The sequence below is a fragment of the Petaurus breviceps genome, unplaced genomic scaffold, assembly GCF_028583685.1.
Source record: "Petaurus breviceps papuanus isolate PSGF00001 unplaced genomic scaffold, PetGlider_PUasm1.0 91133, whole genome shotgun sequence".
Lineage (NCBI taxonomy): Eukaryota > Metazoa > Chordata > Mammalia > Diprotodontia > Petauridae > Petaurus > Petaurus breviceps.
Window position 1 is genome coordinate 88,809,337 of NW_027187419.1, and position 24,204 is coordinate 88,833,540.

Below are 24,204 nucleotides of genomic sequence, written 5' to 3' on the forward strand. Positions count from 1 at the left end.
CTCTATAGAATTTAATCCTATGTTGTTATGTAGTCAATGGATTCTCTGTAAGCATATGTTGAATTAATTCAAGATTAAATTTGCTGGAAGTCCATGGAACTCAATGTGTACTTAATTTACATTAGAAAGAAAAACAGACCTTTTCACCATTCTGATATATTTACTTTCGGAAAATTACCTTCCAGGAATGTGAAATATTGGGGGCAAATTGTCCTAAAGTTAGGAATGAACACATTTACTGATATATGATATATACATCCATATACCTTGTCCAAATGTGTAGATGTGGCTTGTGTGTGGCCTGGATAGATAGGATCTGACACCTGGCCTGCCTCTTCATTGAGGAGGATAGCAAAGGGCAGTGTTTATATTGCCTGCATGCTAGCTGGGACAGGCTGCCCAAGTTGTACAGAGAGGCCAGATTCTCTTTACTTTAGTCTCCTACAGGGTACTCCTACAATGCACTTATATCTGTCTGCCCTCTTCATATGTCTCTATTCTAGGGGTTAAGGTCTGAATTCAGAAGGAATTTGTAAGGAAAGTTCCTTCTGAATTCAGAAGGGAAGTAACAATTCCTTGTTACTTATAAGGATAAAGAAGATTTTAGCTTCTACTTATCAGCTTACCTCTTTCCTACAAAATACTGGTTACACAAAAGACTATCAAAAATAGAGACTATCAAGTAAACCCATTTATCCAAATCAAAACATCAGATAGAAACTAGAGAAATCCTACTGATTAGGATATGACAGAAATTATACAGAGGGAATGAATGCTTTGGCTGGGGGCAAGAAAATATCTCAAGTTCAAACCAAGAGAGAGGGTCCAATCTTGCCTAAGGAGGTCCATTCTAGCAGTTTCTAGGGAGGTAAGCTAGAAATCAAAGACATGTTGGTGTGACTGTTAACTCTCCTGAGGAGTCTCTGGAATCATATTTCTCTTTCAAAAGCAAAGCAAAACAAAACAAAAACTCTAGGCCCAACTCTGTAAATCCTTTAAGTATTGGATTTTAAGTAATACAGCATTGCATCCTGCTCGGCATTTTCTTTTCCAATTAAGAGTCACATATCCCTTCATAGTATTGGGCAGCTAGGTGGTGCAGTGGATAGAGTGCCTGACTTGGAGACCCTTCCTAGCTATGTGACCCTGGGTAAGTCACTTAACCTTGTTTGCCTCTGTTTTCTTACCTGTAAAACAAGCTGGAGAAGAAAATGGCAAACCATTCTAGTATCTCTATCAAGAAAACCCCAAATGGGGTTGTGAAGAGTTGGACATGACTGAAAATGACTGAACAACATCCCTTCATGTCGAGCATGCAGCACAGGGATGATCTTCTCCCACCTTGCTTGGGTAGGAGCCTGGTTACACAAAAATCCATTGTTCCCTGAGGAATGGGGATTGGATATCTATATCTGTGATACAGATATCACAGATGATATACCCATTTTAAACCAAACTGTTACTTCCATTATCATTTCTCTTTCTTTTTTTCCCCCTGAGAGGGGGCATTATTCCTGCTCTGAAAGAAGATATGGCTTTGGAGTGTTTTGAAACAGTGCATTTTAGTGAATTTCCTGCACAATAGGCAATTTGGAATGATAACTCTGTTAAATAGGCTATTTTATTTTTCTAATCAAATGCTACACTTTCATCACTAACATTTTTATCTGTGATCTTAACAGCTAATTTCTGGGTATAGTTGAAGTAGAATGTACCTATTTTATTAAAAAAAAAAAAAGGTGTCAAAAGACCCCACCCCCACACAATCAAGTGTATTCACCAATAAGTCACAGATAAACAGAATGTAGACAATAGCTGGAGGTACCCATTTCCAGTCTGTACAAACAAGATTAAATAGCACACCATGGAAGCTATTTAGGAGAGTGCTCTTACATATTTCTCCTAACAAATTACATATACTTGAGTCAATTACCCACAGTTAAAACTTAGTGAACTGCAGCAAAATCATTTGATAAGTTGTTTTTCTTAAATGCATATGAAATTGAGTTCTAAAGCAGTTTATAGATCATTTCAGCAAACTTATTACTACATGTCCATGGTCAGATGCCTACTATTATTCATTTGTCATCAATTACATTATACCCCTTTTAAAGGCATTCTTAAGATTTCCTTGAATTAACTGCTATACAAGGCTTTTAGCCTGCTCCCCTAGTTCAGTCATATTTATGATGTTACAGATGGGCTTTTCTGCATCACTGAGCTAATATGACCATGTTAGATGGCATTACTGATTTAGCTGTCTAGCTTCAGTTCATCTGTAAAGAATACACAGTGTGAATTTTGGTCATTGCTAGCACTTTCAGGCATGAAATAGAAAACATAGATGAATTTTATCTTATTCCTTTAAAGTTAAAAGGTGAGAAATAGCGATGAAGTAAGTTCTTATATCCTAGAATGCTTTTTTCTGAGGGTGGAACCATCTGTGTTTGGATCTCTATGATTAGCAGAGTTTTTATTGAAATGTTTAATTGAATAAAAGAAGAAAACAAACATTTATTAGGCATCTGTGATGTAACAGGCACCGTGCTAGACACTTTACAAATATTATCTCTTTTGATCCTTATAACCATCCTAAGAGTTAGGTTTTATAATTATCTCCATTTTTTATTTGAGGAAATTGAGGCAGACAGAATAAATTGTCTTGTCCAGGTTCACATAAGTAGTTAGTAGTGTTTGAAGCTGTATTTGAACTCAGATATTTCTACCTCCAGGCCCAGTTCTCTATCCGTTGTTCATATCCATTCTCTAGCACTGAATATGTTCACTTGTTTTCAGTCATGTATGACTTTTTGTGACGCCATTTGGGGTTTCCATGGCAAAGACACTAGAGTGGTTTGCCATTTCCTTCTCCAGGCAGTTTGACAGAGGAAGAAACTGAAGCAAACAGGGTTAAGTGATATTCCCAGGTTCACAAAACTAGTATCTGAGGCCAGATTCAAACTCAGGAAGATGGGTCTTCTTGACTCTCGAGGGGAGCTCTAGCCATTGGGACACCACTGAATCTGTAAGGACAGGAGAAATAGAAATTGGGTATTACATATTTCCACCTTTTTCTTGTAAAATTGCAAAAGCCACTCGGCAGTCAACATTACTTTTTCAATGGTACTCCTCTTCTGCTTACATAAGTTACAGGGGTATTATGACTAATTCTTTGTAATTCATGTACCATAGCTAGCATTTCTTCAAGGTATGAACACTTACAACTTTCATCTTTGTATAGCCTGGCTTAGGCCAATTCTAGCCTTTTCTTATTCTATCCTCATAAGATTATAGGATCATTGGTGTCAGGGACCTATGAGGCCATCTAAGTAAAACCTCCTTGTTTTACAGAGGAGGAACGTGAGGCCAAGACACCTTGAATGACTTGTTCATTGTGGTATGTAGCAGAATCCTCTTTTCCTATGAGTCTTAAGAATCCTTTCTAATTTCTTTTTTATACGGGCAAACAATAAGATTCTCAGTCTGTACAAGAAAAGCTGGGGGACAGGGAAGATCATATATTCATAAATTTATAGATAGAATTTTAAAATATATGTATAAATTTATATATACATATATAAATTTATAGATATAATAAATTTTCCATCTAGTCAAACAATCACTCATTTTACAGATGAGGAAACTGAGGCCTAGAAATATTGGGGGCCGCCTGGGCACCAGTTGTCAGGGCTGGGATTTGAGCCATGGTCTTTGGATGCTAAAAGCAATGTTCTTTTCACCATACCAGCATGAAGTCATATAGCAAATTAATGATGATGTCAGAAGCAGGCCTAAACTTTCTTGAACTTTAAGTCAATGCTTTTGTTTCTATGTACTGCTGCTGTTGCTTGGCTCAGCAATAAAGCACTGACCCTCATATTATGATGTCACATTGTCTGGTAAATGTACAACCCAAGAGTCTGTGACTATATTTCTGGTGCTCATTAAAATTTAAATAATCACAAGAGCATTTTCTTCCCTACCTGCTATGGTAATAGGGCTTTAGAGAATCTTTTGCTAACCACTTGCCCAAATTATATGACCTCAGCTGACTGTACTGTTCTTATTTTAATAGATAGTTTTCTAAAGCCCTAGATTTCATAGGCTGTACAAAAATGATCCTTTCCATATTCTTAAATAGTCTTTCTACATAGTTTACAGTGGTAAAGTTTAATGATTGTATCTCTGGGTAAACAAAACCAAACAAAAATAAAAAAAACAAACCCCCCCAAACATGTTCCCATGATACATTTTTAAATTGAATTTGTATTATTGATGTTTTCTTCCTATTTTCTGATGGCTCAAGGTTGCCTTATAAAGATCGATGATGATGATGATGATGATAATTATAGCTAACATTTTTGTAATGCTTACTATGTGTTGTAGCAGCAAGCACCCTAGCACACCCAGGGTGGCTGCCAACATAGGTTCTTAGATCTGCTTTTCTAAAGGAAAGCAACTCAAAATGGGTTAACAATCTTGCTTTAATCAAACATTTGTCATTTACCTAGTTCAGGGAAAAAAAGGTCAGCACCCCAAACTTCAGAGAATACAAACAAGTTACAAGCAGACAGAGAAACATCAGCAGACAGGCTTTCAGCTATCTGATCATTACATCCATACCTAGTCAGTTACCAGAGAGGGAAGCACCAATATCTGGGTTTTCAAAGCCTGGGGAGGAGAGGCTTGGGGGGCTCAATGGCTGCCTAGAGTCTCATCTGGTCAAATCACATAGCTCTTCTCAAAGTGAGCTCCAAAACAAAACCTCATATCAGTGTATATATAGCCTTCTTCTGGCTCAGAGAATGTCACAACCCTCTTGACCCACTGCCCAATCACAAAGTATCTGTATCAAGGTGTGGGTCTTCCTGAAAAATAAGCCTCCCACCACAGGCTCCAGGTGACCACATTCAGCCTATTAGAGGGCAGAGTATATTTTCAAATCAAGGAAGGTTTTCAGAGTCACTTAAGCCTATCAAAGGGTCTAGGGGCAGGGAAGATCTTAGATTCCCATTCCCATAACATGTGTCAGGCATGGCACTAGGCATCTTACAGATATTGTCTCATTAGATCCTGACAACAACCCTGAGAGGGAGGTGCTATTATTATATTCATTTTGCAAAAGAGGAAACCGAGGCAAATAGGTTTGAGTGACTTGTCCAGTGTCACACAGTTAGTAAGTGTCTGATGTCACATTTAAACTCAGGGTATTATAACAAATAACATATTTATTGTATCTAGACAATATAATAATAAATAATAAACCAGGGCCTGATTTGTAATTGTAAAGTCAAGCACCATCAGCCTTCCAGAGGACTGCTGCTATGAACAGCTTTCAAGGTTCTGATTATAGAGTATAGTGAACTCTCTATTTATCTAGTAACAAACTAAGACAAAACATTCACAGAAAATCAAAATACAGCATTCACCATGTTATGGCTTAACAACTTATCACTAAAATGGGCATGTAGTTGTTGGGATCCAAAGAGGCCTGATCCAGGACTCAGATAAAGATCTCACTATATTCCCTATAGAAGGCCCTTTGAGATGTGGCTTTGTTAAGCTTGCTCCTTGGCTCTTCTGATATGGGTTACACTTAAAAGGAAGTTGTTTGAGTTCTGAGATCAATAGGCTAAACCCCAAGATTTTAGTTATTAAGAGCTAAAATATTTGATTCAGCACTCAGGTATCTTTGGGTAGTCAGCTCTAAATGTGACGTCTTTTGAGGATTGCAGCTTTGGCTTTGAAGTTTGCTCTTAATTATATCCATTTATGACCTGAGACCTTGGTCAAAGGTCTTACCCTAAGACTTTAGTCTCCTAGCTAACAAATCTTTATCAAATTATCTATTCTGTGCTACTTCCAGGATATAACAGACTATAAGGTAATGATAAGAAAACTTGAGTCCCCTTCCTTTGTCTCTTTTGCTCTATAAAAACCTTGTACTAAGAATCAATAAATGGAGTTCATTGTTCTTCCTTGAACTACCCACATGGCCTGGTCATTTCTTATTCACATCTCTGAATCATGCTAAGTGCTGGACACTGAGCAGCCCAAGGCAATGTAGTTTTCACCAAAGTGGTCAAAAAGTTTTAAACAAAGTACATTCATTTAGTAACTCAATCATTCTTAAGGAGGTGAGCCTCCTTAATTGACACAAAGTATAGAGGTCAAAAGTTTTCCACCCATAGTTCACAGTCTTAATTTCTTCAGTCAAAAAGTCTTCTTTCTTCTTAATTGGAGATTAGTTTCCAATCATCCTTAATTAGTAAGTCCTTAACTCAATCATCTAAATGTAAAAGTCAAAATTTTCCACCCGTAGTAAATCATGATCTTCTCAGTCAGCATTAAATACCCAAGGAGAGGTCTTTTCATCTTGACTCAAGGCTGGCTCTCAGCTTCTAGGGTTCCCCTACCATTGTCCCAGCTCCTTGTTGTCCGGATCCTTGTCCAGTTCCTGTTTCATACCAAAGCTAACAGTGTCTAGTCCATCTCAAGTCCTTCACGGTTTCTGTTCCTGGGAAGACAAAGCTTGAAAAGCCACAATAACATTTATACACATTACTGGCATCCTCATCAATTCACTTTCTGCCTGTGAAATCAACATAGACCCAACAAGGTCTGAGGAATCAACGCAAATCATCAGTATAGTTCCAGGACCTCTGTCAGCAAGACCCTTCTCTTAAACATACAACAAGAAAATCCTCTTTCAGGGATTCTGAACCAGCGGGGCTTCTGTAACAACTACACGGTCCTCTGTCAGCAGACGAATCTGACAAAGTAACATCAAAACAGGCAGACAAAGTACCGACACCACAGCCGTGCCTCCCCCTAGTTCTCTCTTCTTTTCAATTCTCAGCTCAGTCCTCAGTTCTCATTTCTCTTCTCAGTTCTTTTCTCTCTCTCTCCAGCAGTAGCAGCCCAGCCTCCAGATGCTTGCTCCCAGAAGTTCTGGCCTCTCTCAGCTTGGGCTTTTACTTATATATGGTATTAGCTCCTCCCTGTTCTGCCCCTTCCTGTTATGTCAACAAGTCCATCCCACTGTGGGATTCACAAGTTCTAGATCTTAATACTTGACACAATCATGAACTTGAAACTAAGTGCTAAGTACCTGTTAGCTTGCCAATACAAGGGGTAGGGAAGATCTTCCAATTCCCATGACCATTACAGTAGTTTTGCTTATTCCCAAGGGGAAGATGCTCACACTAAAAATCTAGCCATCTGCTTGAGAGAGCCCCTTCAAGCTGGCTCCAGCACAACTCTGCCTTTGTATTTGTCATAGCTCTGCTGCTCATTTCTAAGCAAGTGAGCCCAGAAGCATGACCTTGCTAGGCCTCACTTGGGATCCTTTTCTATAACATGATCAGGTGCCATCCAAGTAGAATGAGTACCAACTTGAGAGTCATCGGAAGACCTGGGTTCTAATTTTGGCTCCCCCGATAACTATTGGTGTTCCTTTGGATAAGCTATAATAAACTGTGATTATGATTATATGGTTGTAAGACTAGGCTATCTGTGGAAGACTATAGTTAATTTACGTCAAATTCACAGATATTGAAAAGAAACCCATTGATCAATTGAGAAACATTTATTAAACACTACTATGTTCCAGGCTCTGTGCTAAGCACTTTGTTAATGACAGGATAATTGTCCATTTTGTGCATTAATCTTTAAAACATATACATTGTCAAGGTCTTTAGAGAAGGAATGGTATACGGGTACCTGTAGGTTATGACTGAATTCAGTTACTCAAATCATTACAAAGAATTGTTCCCTCTCCCCCCTCACTCTACCTGCTTCCTTCCCCCACCGTGGATGCCATAAGGGTAAGAAAACTTGGGCTTTGCTTAACAAGGAGAAAGGAAAAGCTTTTTTCTCCTTCAATCATAGGATTTCCAGAAATGTATGGATTAATATATGTTAATATGTATTGACGACCTCTTTGTACTGCATCTTGCTTGTTAACACTGTCATTATGGTAAAAGCATATTCTGGAATTTTAGAGATGAGAGGGATCTCTGAGGCCAACCATCTCCCCCCCCCCCCCCCCCCAAAAAAAAGAATTCCACGTACAAAATAGTTACCAATTGATTATGTAGTCTATACTTAAAGACCTCTAATTAGGTCTTCAGCCAACTACTTTTCAAGGTAGCCCCGTTACACTTTTGTATAGTTAAAACACTCAGCATAATTCTTGGTACAAAGTCAGAACTTATTGAGTAACTGGTCTAGTAGATAAAGTGCTGGTTTTGGAGTTAGGAAGACCTGAGTTCAAATCCCACCCAAGACATTTATTAGCAATGTGATATTGGGAAAGTCATTTAACCGTATTCGACTTTAGTTTCCTCATGTAGAAAATTGGGGTATAGAACCTACATAATAAGGGTGTTGCAAAAATCAAATAAGTTAATGCATGATGAAGTACTTTGCAAATCTCAAAGTGTTATATAAATGTTACCTATTATTATAAACAAATAAAGGTAAGAATAATATCCCTATTTTCTGATGACTCAAGGTTACCTTATTAAGATTGATGATGATGATAATTATGGCTAACATTTTTGTAATGCTTACTATGTGTCAGGCACAGTGCTAGGCATCTTACAAATATTATTTCGCTAGATGCTTATAATGATCCTGAGAGGGAGGTGCTATTATTATCTTCATTTTACAAAAGAAGGAACTGAGGCAAATAGGTTCAAGTGATTTGCCCAGTGTCACACAGCTAGTAAGTATTGAAAGTCAGATTTAAACTCAGGTCTTCCTGACTCCAGGACCACTGATCTATCCATTGTACCATCTAGTAGCCTCTAGCTGGTGATCCCTGGGCTTGTGATTTTAGTTTGTGTTCTACAGGAATAGTTTTGGTTGCGCTACCTATTTAGCCACATAAGTGCTGATTCCTAGACACAGGTCCTCAAACTTCTCTAGGCAACTTCTTGGTAGACACTGACCAAGAGCTTAGAGAAAAGTTGTCTTTTTCTCATAACTCTGTCCTGCAATCAGACACCAAAATAAGTCTTATGAATACTTATCTACTTGTCTACTTATCTTTCTGCATCATATTGTGAATATAGAGGATTGGTTGTTCCCATTGACTGGTGTTCAGAGCAATGGGGAGCTTGTACTTTCTTCCTTGAGCGGTGGTGTGAAATTATGGTTGGAGATCCAACCCTTATTATACATTTGGTTACTCAGTATCCTGGGGTTCAGGGTGACCCTGAAGACACCTCAACCCAGGACTATGCTCATAAATATTTAAAAATTTGGTGCCTTCCCCCAAAATGTGTGCACCATACACTTTTGAGTTTAATCTGAATTATTGGCATTTTTCTCTATTACTTTCTTAAGTCTAAGCAATTAAAACAACAACAAATCAAGCCCTCATTTGTAGTGTTTGTTAATTTCCAAAAATGTTCACATTAAAAATTTAACAATCTGCTTGTGAGTGCCACTTCAAGCTGTCTCTAACATACCCCTGCCTCCAATCTTCTTTTTCCCCTCCCCTCCCCTCCTCTATGCAAAAATCTATTTGTAAGTAAGTTTGACTCTTGTTTCTTTTAAGCTTAGTGAATTCTCTCAAACTTCAGCTGACCACCTACCTGTGATTAATCCACAAATGTATATCTAAAATATTCATGCAAAAGAATTAAGGGCAAGTAATAAAAGTCAAATTATAATAAAAATGAAAAAATTTAATTCCTGCCATGAATGTCTTCCTTTCCCGAGGATAATATGTGATACTTCTCTTCCTGAAAAGTATCATGACTCCTGTTTCTGTGTCAAATTCAATCTTTAACAAAAACCAAAACATGATGGTGGTAAACATTAATTACATGACAAAACCCTTAATTAAATCTCATCTAAATAATAGATTGTTTCTAAAGTAATGTCCTCTGGGTGGTTAAAAACTCTTCATTAGTACTGCAGCTCTTCATCTTTGAATTAAAGAATAACTTTCAGCTCCAGTGGAGAACACTAAAAATATTATGAACGTCCTTTCTATATGTCTTTTGTACAGAAAGTTCCCTTTTAAAAAATTCTGTATAGACTTCTACATATGAGGTAATAATATAGATAATTCTGGTGAAAATGTATTTAGAAATATTCAGAAAATTGATCTTATGAATAACAATAATTATTATTGTATTATATATGGTATGTATTATATATTATTAATATCAATAATTATTATATATTCTATTATATATAATTATTATTACCAGTATTAGTTTTTAGCCAGATAATTGCCTCAATCTCAGCTGTACTTAGCATTTAAGAGGCTAGGCTTTAGTTGCAGTTTTTAGAATGATCAACCAATTAATTAAGTACTTACTGTGTATTGGTGCTAGGCCCTGGGGATACAAAGGGAAAAATGACTGACCTCAAGGCACTTATATTCTATCAGGGAGACAGTATGTAAACCTTTAAGTGTATTCAAAATATTCCTGAAGCAATTACAAGGTAATTCTTTGGATGGAGAGGCAATAGTAACTGGGGAGGAATGAGGAAAGGCCTCAGTTAGAAGGAGACATTTAAAATGAGCTTTGAAGGATAGTAGCTAGGGATTCTCTGCAGCAGATAATTATTTTTGGAAACAAAAAATGGAAATTCTCTGGATTCAGTGAAAGGGTGATTATGGGTAGTAACATTAATTGTTTTTAGAGAATGAGTAGTAACACTATCAGCTTATGGCATTTTAATTTATATCTGGTTAGTGTATAGCTTAAGCAAAAACTATACTTCTGGAAATGTCTGTAAGAATTAGAAACTAGAGTATATTAGAGTTTTTAATGCTATACAATATTTAATTATTGCCTTATGTTTTTCACAACTCTAGCCCAGTGTCTCCACTTGAATTGTTTGCCTCTGGCCTGGAGAGAGGGAGGAAGGAAAGGAGGGAGGGAGAGGGAAAGGGAAGGAGAGAGGGGGAGAGAGGGGAAAAGAGGGAGGGAGAGAGGGAAAGAGAGACAGACAGAGAGAGAGAGAGAGAGACAGAGAGAGAGAGAGACAGAGAGAGAGAGAGAGAGAGAGAGAGAGACAGAGAGAGAGAGACAGAGAGAGACAGAGAGAGAGAGAGAGACAGAGAGACAGAGAGAGACAGAGAGAGAGAGACAGAGACAGAGAGAGAGAGAGTGTGTCTGTCAGGACAATTTCTGATGATGCTATATGAGCCCTGCAATATGTGACTGAACTAGGGTCATTTATTAGTGTGACTTGAATGTTGTCCTATTCACGCCTACAGGAAGCCAATGTGTCACTCTGTCAATTATGTGGTAATTATATAGCAATTAGCTGAGTATAATATCTGAATTGGCCACCAGGAGGCTCCTAACTTGAGCTACCCAACTCAGGACTTGTCAGATACTCTAAGAGACATTTTAGAGGGATAATCCTTTCCTAAGCTTAATCTGCAGTATTTCCTCAAGCCACCAGAGAGTGCTAAACATGCAGATCTTTAGGTTTTGACGTGTTTGGGGTGAACCTGTGAACCCAAACTCCTGCTTGGTCTAGTCCTCATTTAATCTAATACATTCATGCATACACACACATACAATATACACATATTAATGAATGTATATACAAATATGTATACATATACAAATATACACAAATATATTTGTATACACACATACATACCAAACTAATTCATGGACCTTAGGTTAAGAACCCCTGATCTAGGGGATGGAATGGGATATTGCTCAAAAAACTAAAATAGTAAATCTGTTGTCTCTATCTGGTGCTTTCTTAGGTCAGTTCCCAATACACTTGTGATTCAGAGGCTTAGCCTCTTCTGATAACATAGTTGGTTGTCCACAGAACAGAATAAAAACAAAAAGAAACCTAAACTAGACTCATGTATGGAGTCATTTACCTCCAATAATTTTCGAGCCCTTCTACTGTTTCCCTTTCAGATCTTTAGGTTGAGATGAACTGGGATCTATACCACATATACCTATAAAAATAAATTAATGGAAGTGTGTGAAGTCCAAATTTCAGACTTTTGGATTAACAAAGGAAATAATAAAGGAGAGCAGAGAAGACAACGAGGGACTTTCATGTCTTGTCTCAGGAACATAGAGACTAAATGAGGAAAAACAACTATTGGGAGTTCACAAGATGAATGGGATTCATTATAACTGACAATCTCAGCAGCCCCAGATTTCTCTTTTCTTTGTGGCACCTAGCTATCAACTTTGCTGTAGAATTAGAAACTCTCCTAGCTGGACTAACTTTTCCCTGAATTCACCCTGTTCTTATGGCACCATGGCTTCTGGTCAATGATTATAATGATGTCAGAACCTCTTCATGTGGTCCCTGATTCCCCTGGCCTCTCCTGTTTCTCTTCTTTCTCCAGAGTCCAAATGGAAAAGTCAGAGGAAGACATGAAATGAAAAAAAAGGGAGAGCAATACACAAAACAGGTCCCTTTTCTTTCCCAAGACCTCAGATAGTGTGAAAAGGACTAATCTTTGGCTTCTAAGATATAAATGGTCATACAAAAAAATGGAGTAATCTGCTTGAGTAGTCATCAAAAATTGCTCTGATGGCCTGTCTATGCATCAGTTAGGTTCAGAGGAAGCAGATCATTGGACTACATGATATTCCATCAAATAATGAAACATTAGACTCTTAGTCAATTTGGAAGGTATGAATAAAGTGAGGGGGACTAGATCTATGATTACATTGGTAAAAGAACATCCTGTAAGGTACTTCCTCTACTAGTGCGTGTTAGCACCTTCTCTGAAATTTGTAGTTTTAGAGAACTATCTAGAATATCAAGAAATGAAGTGACTTGCCAGGGTCATATAGAGTTGTTTGTTATGTGTCAAAAGTGGGACTTAAACCCAGATTCTCCTCATTTCAAGGCCACGTCTTTATTTTCTATGCCATGCTCCCTCTATTAACCAATCCATTCAATAGCATCTTGTTTGTAGTTCTGTTGTAAAAAAAAAAAAGCAATAAACTTAGGGCATCTGGGTGGCACAGTAGATAAAATGTCAGGCCTGGAGTCAGGAAGAGTCATCTTCCTGAGTTCAAATCTGACCTCAGACACTTACTTGTTCTGTGAACCTGGGCAAGTCACTTAACCCTGTTTGCCTCAGTTTCCTCATCTGTAAAATGAACTAGAGAAGGAAATGGCAAAACACTACAGTGTCTTTGCCAAGGAAACTTTAAATGGGGTCAAAAAGAGTCAGACATGACTGAAACTACTGAACAACAGCAACATAAAATTAAGCAGCTAGTTGGCACAGAAAATAGTGTTGGGGTCTAGTGTCAAGAAAACCTTAGCTTAAATCCAGCTGCAGACACTTACTAACTTTTGTGGGCAAGTCACTTAACCTGTTTGCTTTGGTAAACTTAATTGTGAAGAGTAGAAAAAATAGTACATACCTTCCAGAGCTGTTGTGAGGATCAAATGAAATATTTGTCAAGAACTTAGTACAGTGACTGACACATAATTATCATTATTATGATATTTTTAAATTATGATTATTCTTAATGTAAAATTATTCTTTTTTTTTCTGAAAACAAAGCCAGTTATGGAAACTATACTCCAGTGTTAGAAAATATAAGCAATGTCTACTTCCCATTCTTATGAACTCAGGCACTCATAATGTTGATCAAATCGGTTTAAACAAACAATTGCCTCTCATTAAGAATAGGGGTATAATTATGACCCAATTAATTTGTTAATAGCTGCCCTATACTTCGGGGTATAAACTCAAGTTGAGTCTCTTGGGGTAGCCCAAGGAAAAACACAAGGAAAATATGCTAATATGTGATAACTTTGCTTCTATTTATGCTTATATTCAAGGTAAATTTTTTATCTATCTTTTAGTTTGATTAAACCCTCTGCCTTGACCATATAATAGCCTATTTAAGTATTTATTAGTTTGTCTGTCTGGCAGACAATACAAGTTAAAGCCTATTTGTAAGACTGCAAAACCACTTCTCTTTACTTATCAAGATAGAAGTTCTTAAAGTCAGCAATTAACTTAATGATTACAAATACAAATGGAAGTATATTATATTTTCCCCTTAAAATTTTAAATGAACAAATATCTATTTTATTTCCTTCCCATGCCTTTCTCCCCACTGAAGTAAAGAAAAACAAAACTCTTTTTTATGAATATGTATATTCATGCAAAATAAATTCTTGCATTGGCTATGTCAAAAAAATTTATTATCCAGCCTTCGATCTGAATCCAGTACCTCTCTCTTAGGAAGTGGGTAGCATGCTTTATATCTTCTATAATCGTGGTTTGTTTTTTACAATCTTGCTGTCATTGTATAAATTGCTCTCCTAGTTAATTTACATCAGTTCATACAAATCATCCCAGGTCTCTCTAAAATCATCCCCTTTCATCATTTCTTATAGCACAATAGTATTTTATTACAATTGCATACTATAACTTGTTCAGCCATTCTCCAGTGGATGGACACCCACTTAGTTTTTAGCTATTCGCTAGCACCAAAAATGGCTACATTTTACAAATACTTTTGTGCACATTTGTGTTTTCCCTCTTCTTTTGATCTCTTTGGAATATAGACCTATTATTGGTATCACTGAGTCAAAATTTTGGGGTACGTCACATTGCTCTCCAGAATGCTTGGACCAATTCACAGCTTAACCAACAGTGCCATGATGTGCTTGTTTTCCTACAGCCCTTCCAACATATGTCATTTTTCTTTTTTAGTCATCTTCGCCAATTTGATGATGATGATGATGATGACAGTGACAGGTAGTGTTTATATATTATAGTGCATTAATGTTTGCAAAGTGCTTTTCAAATGTTTTCTCATTTGATTCTCATGAAAACCCTGGAAACCTATTATTCCTATTTGACTGTTGAGGAAACTGAGGCAAACAGCTGATAAGTGACTTGCCTATGGTCACACAGCTAATGAGTGTCTGAGGTTGAATTAAACTCAGGCTTTCATGAGTCCAGGTCCAGGCTCCATCTACTATATCACCCATTTACCTTTGATGGGTGTGAGGTACATCCTCAGAGTTACTTTTATCTGAATCTTCCTAATTATTAGAGAAGTGTGAGACCCCTATACCACAGGGGTTTTGGCTATTGCACACTATTTCTGGATCCCATCTATAGCTCATATATGGTGTTTCATCATGGAGGCATTTGATGAAGAGAAGTCCCACTTTTCCTGCCCTATGCCATTATATTATGATATTATAATCTATTTTTTCCTTGACAAAACTGTACCCCAGTGCTTCATTGTGATAGTGATGTAGCTCTGGGTTTCAAAAGCTATGTTACTGGAATACAAGCTCTTGCAAGTTCTACAAAGTAGGAAAAGGAAGTGTAGTTTATGTTTCTATTGTCTGAAAGCCCATCTTGCCAAGTTCACAAAGGATGATTATTAACTATTAAATGACATATTTTTCTGGTATACAAATTTATGAAGGTCATCTACTTAACAATGTTTGCCTTGATGGTAATTGAACCTTTACCAAAGGAATCATGGAACCCTTGAATCAAGGATCAAGGGATCATTCAAATCATTTAGTCCTGTCATCTTGTTTTATGGCTAAAAAACAAAACAAAACAAACCCAGAGGTTATTACTCGCACAAGGTCATGAAGATAATTAGGTGGCAGAGCTAGGATTCCAATCATTTGAAGCCCCAAACCCAGTATCTTCCCAGGACATCAAACTGAGGAATAATAATAACTGTTCACATGATTTAAGATATAAGGCCTTTCTTTACTACAGTCCTGGGAAGTTTATTGAATCAGTATTATCAGAACTATTTCAGAGATGAAGCAGAAGTTGAGACTTGTATCCTGTGACCTGTTCATGTTCAGAGCTGAAATCTGAATCCAGATTTCCTGACTCTAAAGCCAATGCTTTCCCCATTACATCACAATAAAAAAATAAAACAAAATACCTACACGTAGACTGCAGATATGAGAACCGCTGGCATTTTGTTATTTTAATAACATTTTAATAGGTGTTTGTATTTGGGTTGAAAACCAGTCTGGCATGGAGCTGGCCCTGAAGTCAAGGTGACCTGGGATCAAGTTCTCTCTCTGACACATTCTGGTCAACTTGGGGTAAAGTCACTAAACCTTTCAGTGAATGCCCCAGGCAACTTTCTAAAAACATCAATTGTGCTTCTCCATTGAGATTTCCATTTAGGAATGAGATTACAAGTAATCAGTAAACAAACAACAAATTTCTGTGCATTCATTCAATGTCTATTATTTAAAATAATCAGTATAAATCTTTCATATTCGTGACGTTGCAGAAAACCCTGGTCCTAGAATCAGACAACCCAGGATCAAATCCCATATGTGACCATACTTACCATACTTGGTAAGCACTTATTTAATCTTAAATAAGTCATTTAATGTTCTCTGTCTTCATTTTCCTCATCTGGAAAGACCTGGGGTTTGGACTAGAGGGAATTTGTAGTCCTATCCAGCAATAGGTCTATGATTCTATTTGTTCAGTGAAGATACATTACAAAAATAAGTGAATTAATAAAATAAAACTATATTTAAAAAAGAACTTCAATAATAAGATTTTAATAGGCAAAACAACATGGAGTAGAAACAAGATAGTATTGGAGGTGACCAAACATAATTTGTCTCCCTTTTATTTTTCCACTTGATATGAAATAAAGATGAAAGGAAAGAGCTATCAACCATTTCTCTAGCATGACAGGGTAGTCAAGGGAAATTTTGAATAAATGTAAGTCTGCATCATATTAAGATTGAAGGATGTAATCAAAGGCAATGCATTGGTTGTAAATAAGAGGGCTTTTATATAATGCTCTGGAAAATGTTATCTCCACATTTGTACTCACTTCCAGCTACTCCTTTACAAAATGTATTTCCCTGATCAGAATGACAGCTGAAGTATAGGGAAACCTCTTTTGTTCACATGCTAAAGAAAGGAATCTTTATCAAATCTGCAGCCACACAGGCAAAAGATTTTATATTTTTAGTGCTGTTAATTAGAACAGAAATGCACAGAAACCATGTTTTCTATCCTGGGAGACTGCTGTGTAGATTATGCCCCATTCAGAGGTTGAAATTCCAAGTTCCCATGTCATACTAGGTCTGAAATTATTACTTTACTAACTAGTAGGCATTTTTCCAAATCTTGATGGACTGGGCAAGAAGACTATTCCAGGGGGAGGAGACAGAGTTTTTAAAAGAAGAAAACCTCTATTCCTGACAGCACATGCTGTGCCAAACCAGTAGCTGGCATTACCAGGGCTTTCCTCTGGGGAATCTCACCAGAATGACTGAATTTGACTGGGGAGTATATTACAGTTTAGGGAAGGGAAAACAACAAACGAGTTAAGGCAGCAAGCTTGGGTTTCAGCACATTCCTCCTTGGTGACTTAATAATTCATTTTCCAAACAATGTCACATGGAGGATTGATGAGTTAGAGAATGTGATAGACATTAGCCCCAAGTGTGACATTGTTTGGATGGAAAACAGTCAAAATATTGGAAACAAAGCACATTAGTAAACGTGGCCCAATATTGCTTTAATAAGCCATTAAACTGTCGCTTAGATGTAGCTAAATAAATGCCTTAGACTAAAATATTTCCAAATATTGAAGGTTTGATTTCATGGCCTTGCACTTAATTTTAAAAGATAGCCTTTTGGGACCAGAGCTGCGTTTCATATTTGCAATTTCAGTTTGGATATTTTCATAGATCATGCCATTCATTCTCTGTCTGTCTGTCTGTCTGTCTGTCTGTCTGTCTGTCTGTCTGTCTGTCTGTCTCTGTCTCTGTCTCTGTCTCTGTCTCTCTGTCTCTGTCTCTGTCTCTCTGTCTCTCTCTCTGTCTTTCTCTGTCCCCTAACTTTTTGAGATGCAAATGTTGGTATACTATAACTAAGCAAGGAACTTTGCATCTGACTGCAGAAACCTGGGTTCAAATGCCAGTGCTGCTTCTACAACCTGCTTGATGTTGGGCAGTTTAGGCAGTCTCTAAGACTCCTTTGCACCCTAAATTCCCTGGGATTTAGGGAATTGGAAAAATGAACATCAAGTGCAGTTTCTTTTGCAAGGAAGGTGGCATCTTTGTGATCATTTAACCAAGCTCATTCCTCTTCAGGTTGCACTCTGGACCTTCTCTAACATGCCACAGGAACCTCTTTTTCCTGGAAACTCACTACAGCCCTGGAACTAACACTTTGGAAGTACCCTCTTCCTGTGTGGTCTTTTGCTCTGATTGGATGAACTTTCTTTGAAGGAGAATACGCATACAAGCCATGTTGTCTTCTCTAAGCTGTATTCCATATTTCATGAAGGCAACGACTGTCTTTATGCTTGTATTTGCATTCCCAGAGTTTAACACAATCCCTGATCCATAGAAAGCATTTACTAATGGCCTGTTGACTGAATGTCAAAACATATAGAACTGAGGTGTTTCCAACTGTGGGCAGCTAGGTAACATAGTGAATATAATTGCTGGGCCTGCAGTCAGTAAGACTCATCTTTCTGAGTTCAAATCTAGCCTCAGACACTTGCTAGCTATGTGATATTGGGCAAGTTGCTTAACCCTGTTTGTCTCAGTTTCTTTATCTGGAAAATGAGCTGGAGAAGGAAATGGCAAACCATTTAATATCTTTACCAAGAAAACCTCAAATGGTATCACAAAGACATGAACACAACTGAAAAGGACTGAATAACAAAAAATTTCGAAATGTTCCCATTATTGTTGGCACCTGTAGCTGGGTGCCAGAACCAATAAATCTATCACTTTCTAGCCATTCAAGGGTTTTTTTTTTAAGGAATATTAATTGTGTATGTATGTATATATATATATGTAAATACATAGACAGTATGGTAGTCTGTCTTAACCAAAACACAAATTAAGAGCCATACAATTCTTGAATCAGTTATTTTTGTGATCTTTTGCCAAAATATTACTCCAATTCTTCACTGTAGCATGTGGAAGTGACCTTACGTACTTTGAAAATTATCTTATTTTTATTGATATCTTTCATATATCACATTTATTTTGAATATATTTCTCTTCTTCCCCTTTGTTACTTCTTGCAACAAATATTAACAGTAGCAACAAAAGATTAAAAAAAAAATCAGTTCAACAAATCTAGGCAACACATAACATGTTTGACCATATAAGACAATGGTCCATAACTATATTTCCCCACCTTTGCAATGAAGGGAGGGAGGTGCATTTTCTCAGTTCTATTTTGGGTTCAAGTTTTGGACTGCCTCTTGAAGGCTATTTCAATGAAAGTTTTGGAGTATGCACCCCAGCACCTTCTGTCCTCCTCTTCCATCTCCTTCCCTTTATTTGTTGTCTTTCCCATTTGTAAGCTTCTTGAGGGTTTTCCTTATTCTTTGTATGTGTTCCCAGCCTTTAGCACAGTGCCTGGCACATAGTACATACTTAACACATTTTTGTCGACTAATTGACCGAGAACAGTCTGGACATTATCTGAAAATTGATCCATCTAGCCACATTTTAGAGAGGTGCATTTCCAAGAAGGTGATCATGAGTTGATGAATTGTTTTGACCATGGTAATTAATCCAGACAATATGCTGGTCTTAATTGGTAGAGGGTATAACTATGCTGATGAAATTCCCAATCTTTGAGCTTCTTCTCTCCCCTTGTGCACCCTTTTCCCCATCCCAATCCAGTATAAAGTTTCTTGATAGCAGGCATTGTTTCATTTTTATCTTTGTACTCCAGTACTCAGCACCATTTTGTTTCTGTTTTTTTAACAAAGTAGATGCTTGATAAATGTTAAATGAATTTAGAGAAGCATCTGTCCACATGGGATATAGTATCTGCCTTTGATCTAAGTAGAAATGCTATAGTAGAGTTTTAGACCTGACTGATCTAATTGGACTATTTCAGGATGGGGACAATGCTTAGACCTTCCATTTCATTGGTATAGGGAGCTCCCAGGTGTGGAAATTTCCTTGAAAAATTCAGGGCTGGGATACTTCTCTGCATAGTATACAGTCTTAGGGTGGTTCCTAGAGGATTTAAAGATTTAAACAGGGGCATTCAGCTAGGGAGTTTTAGAGATGGGACTTGAACCCAAGTTGAGCTCAACTCTACATCCACAAGGCTATGCTGAATTTCATTTGAAAATTTTCCTCAATCAAATTACCTTAAAATGGCCACATCTCTAGTTTAGCTTGTGCTGTATAGATATGAATAAAGTTTAATAGGTTTGCAAACTGAAAGAAAATCCCATTATTTAGAGTAGAGTGTTAAGTATAAAAGCAGTCATGTCCTAGATCATGGACGCCTTTGGCAGGCCATGGATTCTTTCTCAGAAGAATGTTTGCTTTTTGTTTTTTCAAATCACAATTGACAGAAATGCTAAAATTCAGTTAAAGATTTGTGAAAATAAAGATGTGTTGTTTTTTCTCTTCCAGGTTTATGGGTCCCCAGTTTGTGTGGTTGTTTTCAGTTGTGTTTGACTCTTTATAACCCCATTTGGCATTTTCTTGGCAAAGATACTTGAGTGGTTTGCTATTTCCTTTTCCAGCTCATTTTGCTGATGAGGAGACTGAGGCAAATAGAGTTAAATGACTTGCCTAGGGTTACACAGGTATTAAGTGTCTGAAGAGAATTTGAACTCAGGTCTTCCTGACTCCACATCCAGTGCTCTATTCACTGAGCCATCCAGCTGTCCAGTGTAAGAACCCCTGATCTAGAGGTTTCATAAGAAATTGTGTTCATTCACAAATTAAAACATAATTTGAAGCTTCACCAGAGATGACAAAGAAAGGAATGACAGGGAAACAATGCTAACATTAAGACTATTTTTTCCCGTTGCACTTACGATTTACAGGTTTTGTTGGTAATATTGGGTTGAACCTCTCTGGGGAGGCAGCATTCTCCTCATCAGTCACATATTCAAAATTGATGATGAACATCATAGCCACTCCCTCTTGGTTTTTCACTGGAATTATGTGAGTGTTACAAATGAAGGTTGACCCTAAGGAGAAGAAAAGACAAATATTAAGCCTCTAAATATGCAGAACTTCAAGGTCATAAGAAATCTCTATGAATTTTCCCTCTGAGATAATTACCCCAAACAAAAAACAATTGTATAATATATGCAATTTACCATTAATCTGAATTTCATTTTATAGCATGCTGCACAAATGCATATCTGAAAAACACAGATTAAAAAAATATTGTGTAGACAAATCTGTCATCATATCATGTAGGTAGTGAATATCAAATTTCACTTGCCTTTTCTCTTGCTACTAATAATTCATTTCCCCTAATGACAATAGCTAGCATTTATATAATGTTTTAAGATTTGAGAAACTCTTTACAAATATTATCTCAATTATCTTCACAACAATCCTGGGAGGTAGGTCCCATTATTATCATCACTATTTTATAGAGAAGGAAACAGGCTGAGAGAGATTAAACTGACTTGCACAAAGGTGTCTGAGGCTGCATTCTAATTTAGTTCCAGTGTTCCATCTACTATGTCACCTAACTTACCCTTTTCCCTAAAAAACATTTTTAAGGGATTTTTTTAAAGGGATTTTAAGCTTTTAAAAATGTCTTTTTAAACACTCATCTAACATATACATTTATAAAACCCATTATCTTGAAGGTAAAATTTTGAGGAGAGATATTCCAAGAGCCAGGATTATCCCAAAGTAAAATGGGCTACCTTGGGAAGAAATGAACTCCTCCTGAAGTTATTGGTGGTGGGCTATCTTCAAACAAAGACTGGATGACCGACCACTTGTTGGTTTTGATGTAGAGGGTATGTTTTCTAGAGATCTAGGGAGATCCCTTTCAACTCTGAAATTCTGTGGTTACTCATTTGGCTCATGTATTTAATCATGTTTGAATTCAGTACCAAATGTAAAATCATTATTAAAGTTACCTTTATATGTCATCTTAAGAGATTATAAAATGTTTGTTCTCTAAATAGAAGTATCATCACCCCCATTTTGCAGATGAAATGGATCTGAGAGCTCACACAACTACTGAAGGACAAAGCAAGACTTGATAAATACACTGACAGATATACTCAGTGACTACCCAGCAAACCCACCTAATTCCTTTCACCAGCTGAAAGTTAATAACGAATTTGAAAGTTCTAATGTGCTATAACAATTCTTCTCCAGTTATTTTTTTCCCCTGGCTCTGCAAAAGTCACATCATGTAAACAATGGGGATTGGGAGCTGGGAAAGGAATTATTAATTAGAGGGCTATATTAAATTGTTGATTACATTCACTGTTAATTTAAAATAAAGATGCTAATTTGATCTCTTCAATCAACAAGATAACCTTCTGATAGAAGCTTTACACAACAACATAATTGGGAAAACAAAACAATATTTTTATCCTCATTACTTAGTACTGATTTAATTTTCAGCCAGTCCTTTACATACAAATGGGTACTTCCACCACTGATTCAGACAAGTCTACTGAAAGAACCCACCATTAATATCATGGTAACCATTGTAGAAAAAGAGGGAAGATATAGGGAACTTTTGGGTCAAAAAAAATGGAGGAGAGAAGTAACTTTGAAACACTTGAGTGCCTTAGGGAATCTGTCTCTTAGAGAAGGACTTCTATGATTACCATCTTCACCTTCCCAAAAAAACCTCTTCCCTGAGGTGATAAAGTTTTTTTTGTCACTTTTCTGTATTGCCTAAAAATTCAAACAATGAAAGATGCGTTTGGGTTAACAAATACCCTCTTTAAAAAAAATGCAGATTGCCTCTAGCAGGATTATGGTGCTATCCATCATCCATATATTATTATGTATTAGTTCGACCAAATTACATTCCTCCTAACTCTAGCAGAGATCAGCTGTACTAAACGTTTATGGGAGTTTTGACTGAGGGGAAAAGAGAAGTATGTAACATTCAAGTAAGAGACTTAAAGATAACACGAGGGTACTTGGGTGCTTAAGAATTTGGGGAGAAGGGCACTAGGGGGTGTTAGAGGAGCACAAGAATGATGTGAGAACATCAAAGAGAAGTTTGATTTATTTCAGAGTTTTTCCGGGGGAGACTAAGCCCACAAGACAGAAGAAACTCTGGCTCCTCTTTCCAGGACCCCAAATCACAGAGTCTCATTGTCAGAATAAAAAGACTGTAGGCTTTATCTAGTTTAACTTGATCCATGGGCAGCACCTCACCTTACTTTCTTTTCCTTCCTTCCACCTCACATAATGGGACAGACTATGATGAAGGTCAGTCAAATAAAGCTAACACCATTTTCCTTGGGCCTCATGAAGGAAATCATGAAATAATTTAAATGCAGTGCTTTGAAAATATTAAAGTGCACCATAAATATTTGTTATTATAGCCTTGTTTCAGACATGTTCTAGGACTCCTTGGCCTTGTTTGTTGCCCTGCATCTCTAATACATTGTTGTCATTTTAGTGTAGGAAATCCATGTGTGCTTTGGATAATATAAACTGAGTCAGGTTAGTATTACTAGTTTTTTACTTCATCTCCATTAACAGAGCTGAATTTGGTGAGCTAACTTAGAAACCTAGCCCTCATTTATAACATTGTCTCCAAGAGACAATGTGTTCTGCATTACAAGTAACTAGTTAATAATAAAACTTTTGGAAGGCAGCCTTTATCTGAGTTGAGGATTGCTGTCAACTGAAATTTACACAGTCAAATACTAGAGCTTCCCAAATCCCAAATGTAGAGTACTTCCTTTATAACTAATTTCATATTTTCTATAAATGTGAATATGATATTTATGGAAGGTAGTGCTATATGTATTAAAAATGACATGCCACACCTTCAAGTTTTCCAGCTGTATCTTCAGTCCACTTAATAAAACAGTTAGCTATGGCACTTGTCATAGTTTCCATGGTAACAAATTGGATGACTTTAGTAAACAGAAAATAAGCAATTTAAGACTGTTCCATTAGAGCTAAAAATAGCAATGCTTCAGGCCAAGCATTGCTACACAGTCTGGTTAAACAGAGGGTCTGAGGAGATGCTAGAAATAGCCATTGTGTACTTGGCTAATGAACCAAAATATATATATTGATTTTTACCTCCTAAAATGACATTTCTTGAATATTTTAGAAGAGCATTATGAATTCATATGTGTTATCGAGTGGTTTTGATGTTTTCAACCTGTGGGGCATACTGGTGACCATAGATGAAAACACTAAATAATAGCATCACCAGTGCAGGCCTAGACAAAACTGTGCCCC

At 37.0% G+C, this 24,204-nt stretch overlaps 1 protein-coding gene across 1 annotated transcript in view; it reads right to left on the minus strand.

Annotated features, from left to right (window-relative positions):
- KCNH7 (potassium voltage-gated channel subfamily H member 7) overlaps positions 1 to 24,204 on the minus strand; it is a 664,682-nt gene that overhangs the window by 213,450 nt on the left and 427,028 nt on the right. The window contains exon 3 of the mRNA XM_069079806.1: positions 20,823 to 20,978. Coding sequence (XP_068935907.1) covers positions 20,823 to 20,978 — 156 coding nt within the window. The remainder of the gene's footprint in view (positions 1 to 20,822; positions 20,979 to 24,204) is intronic.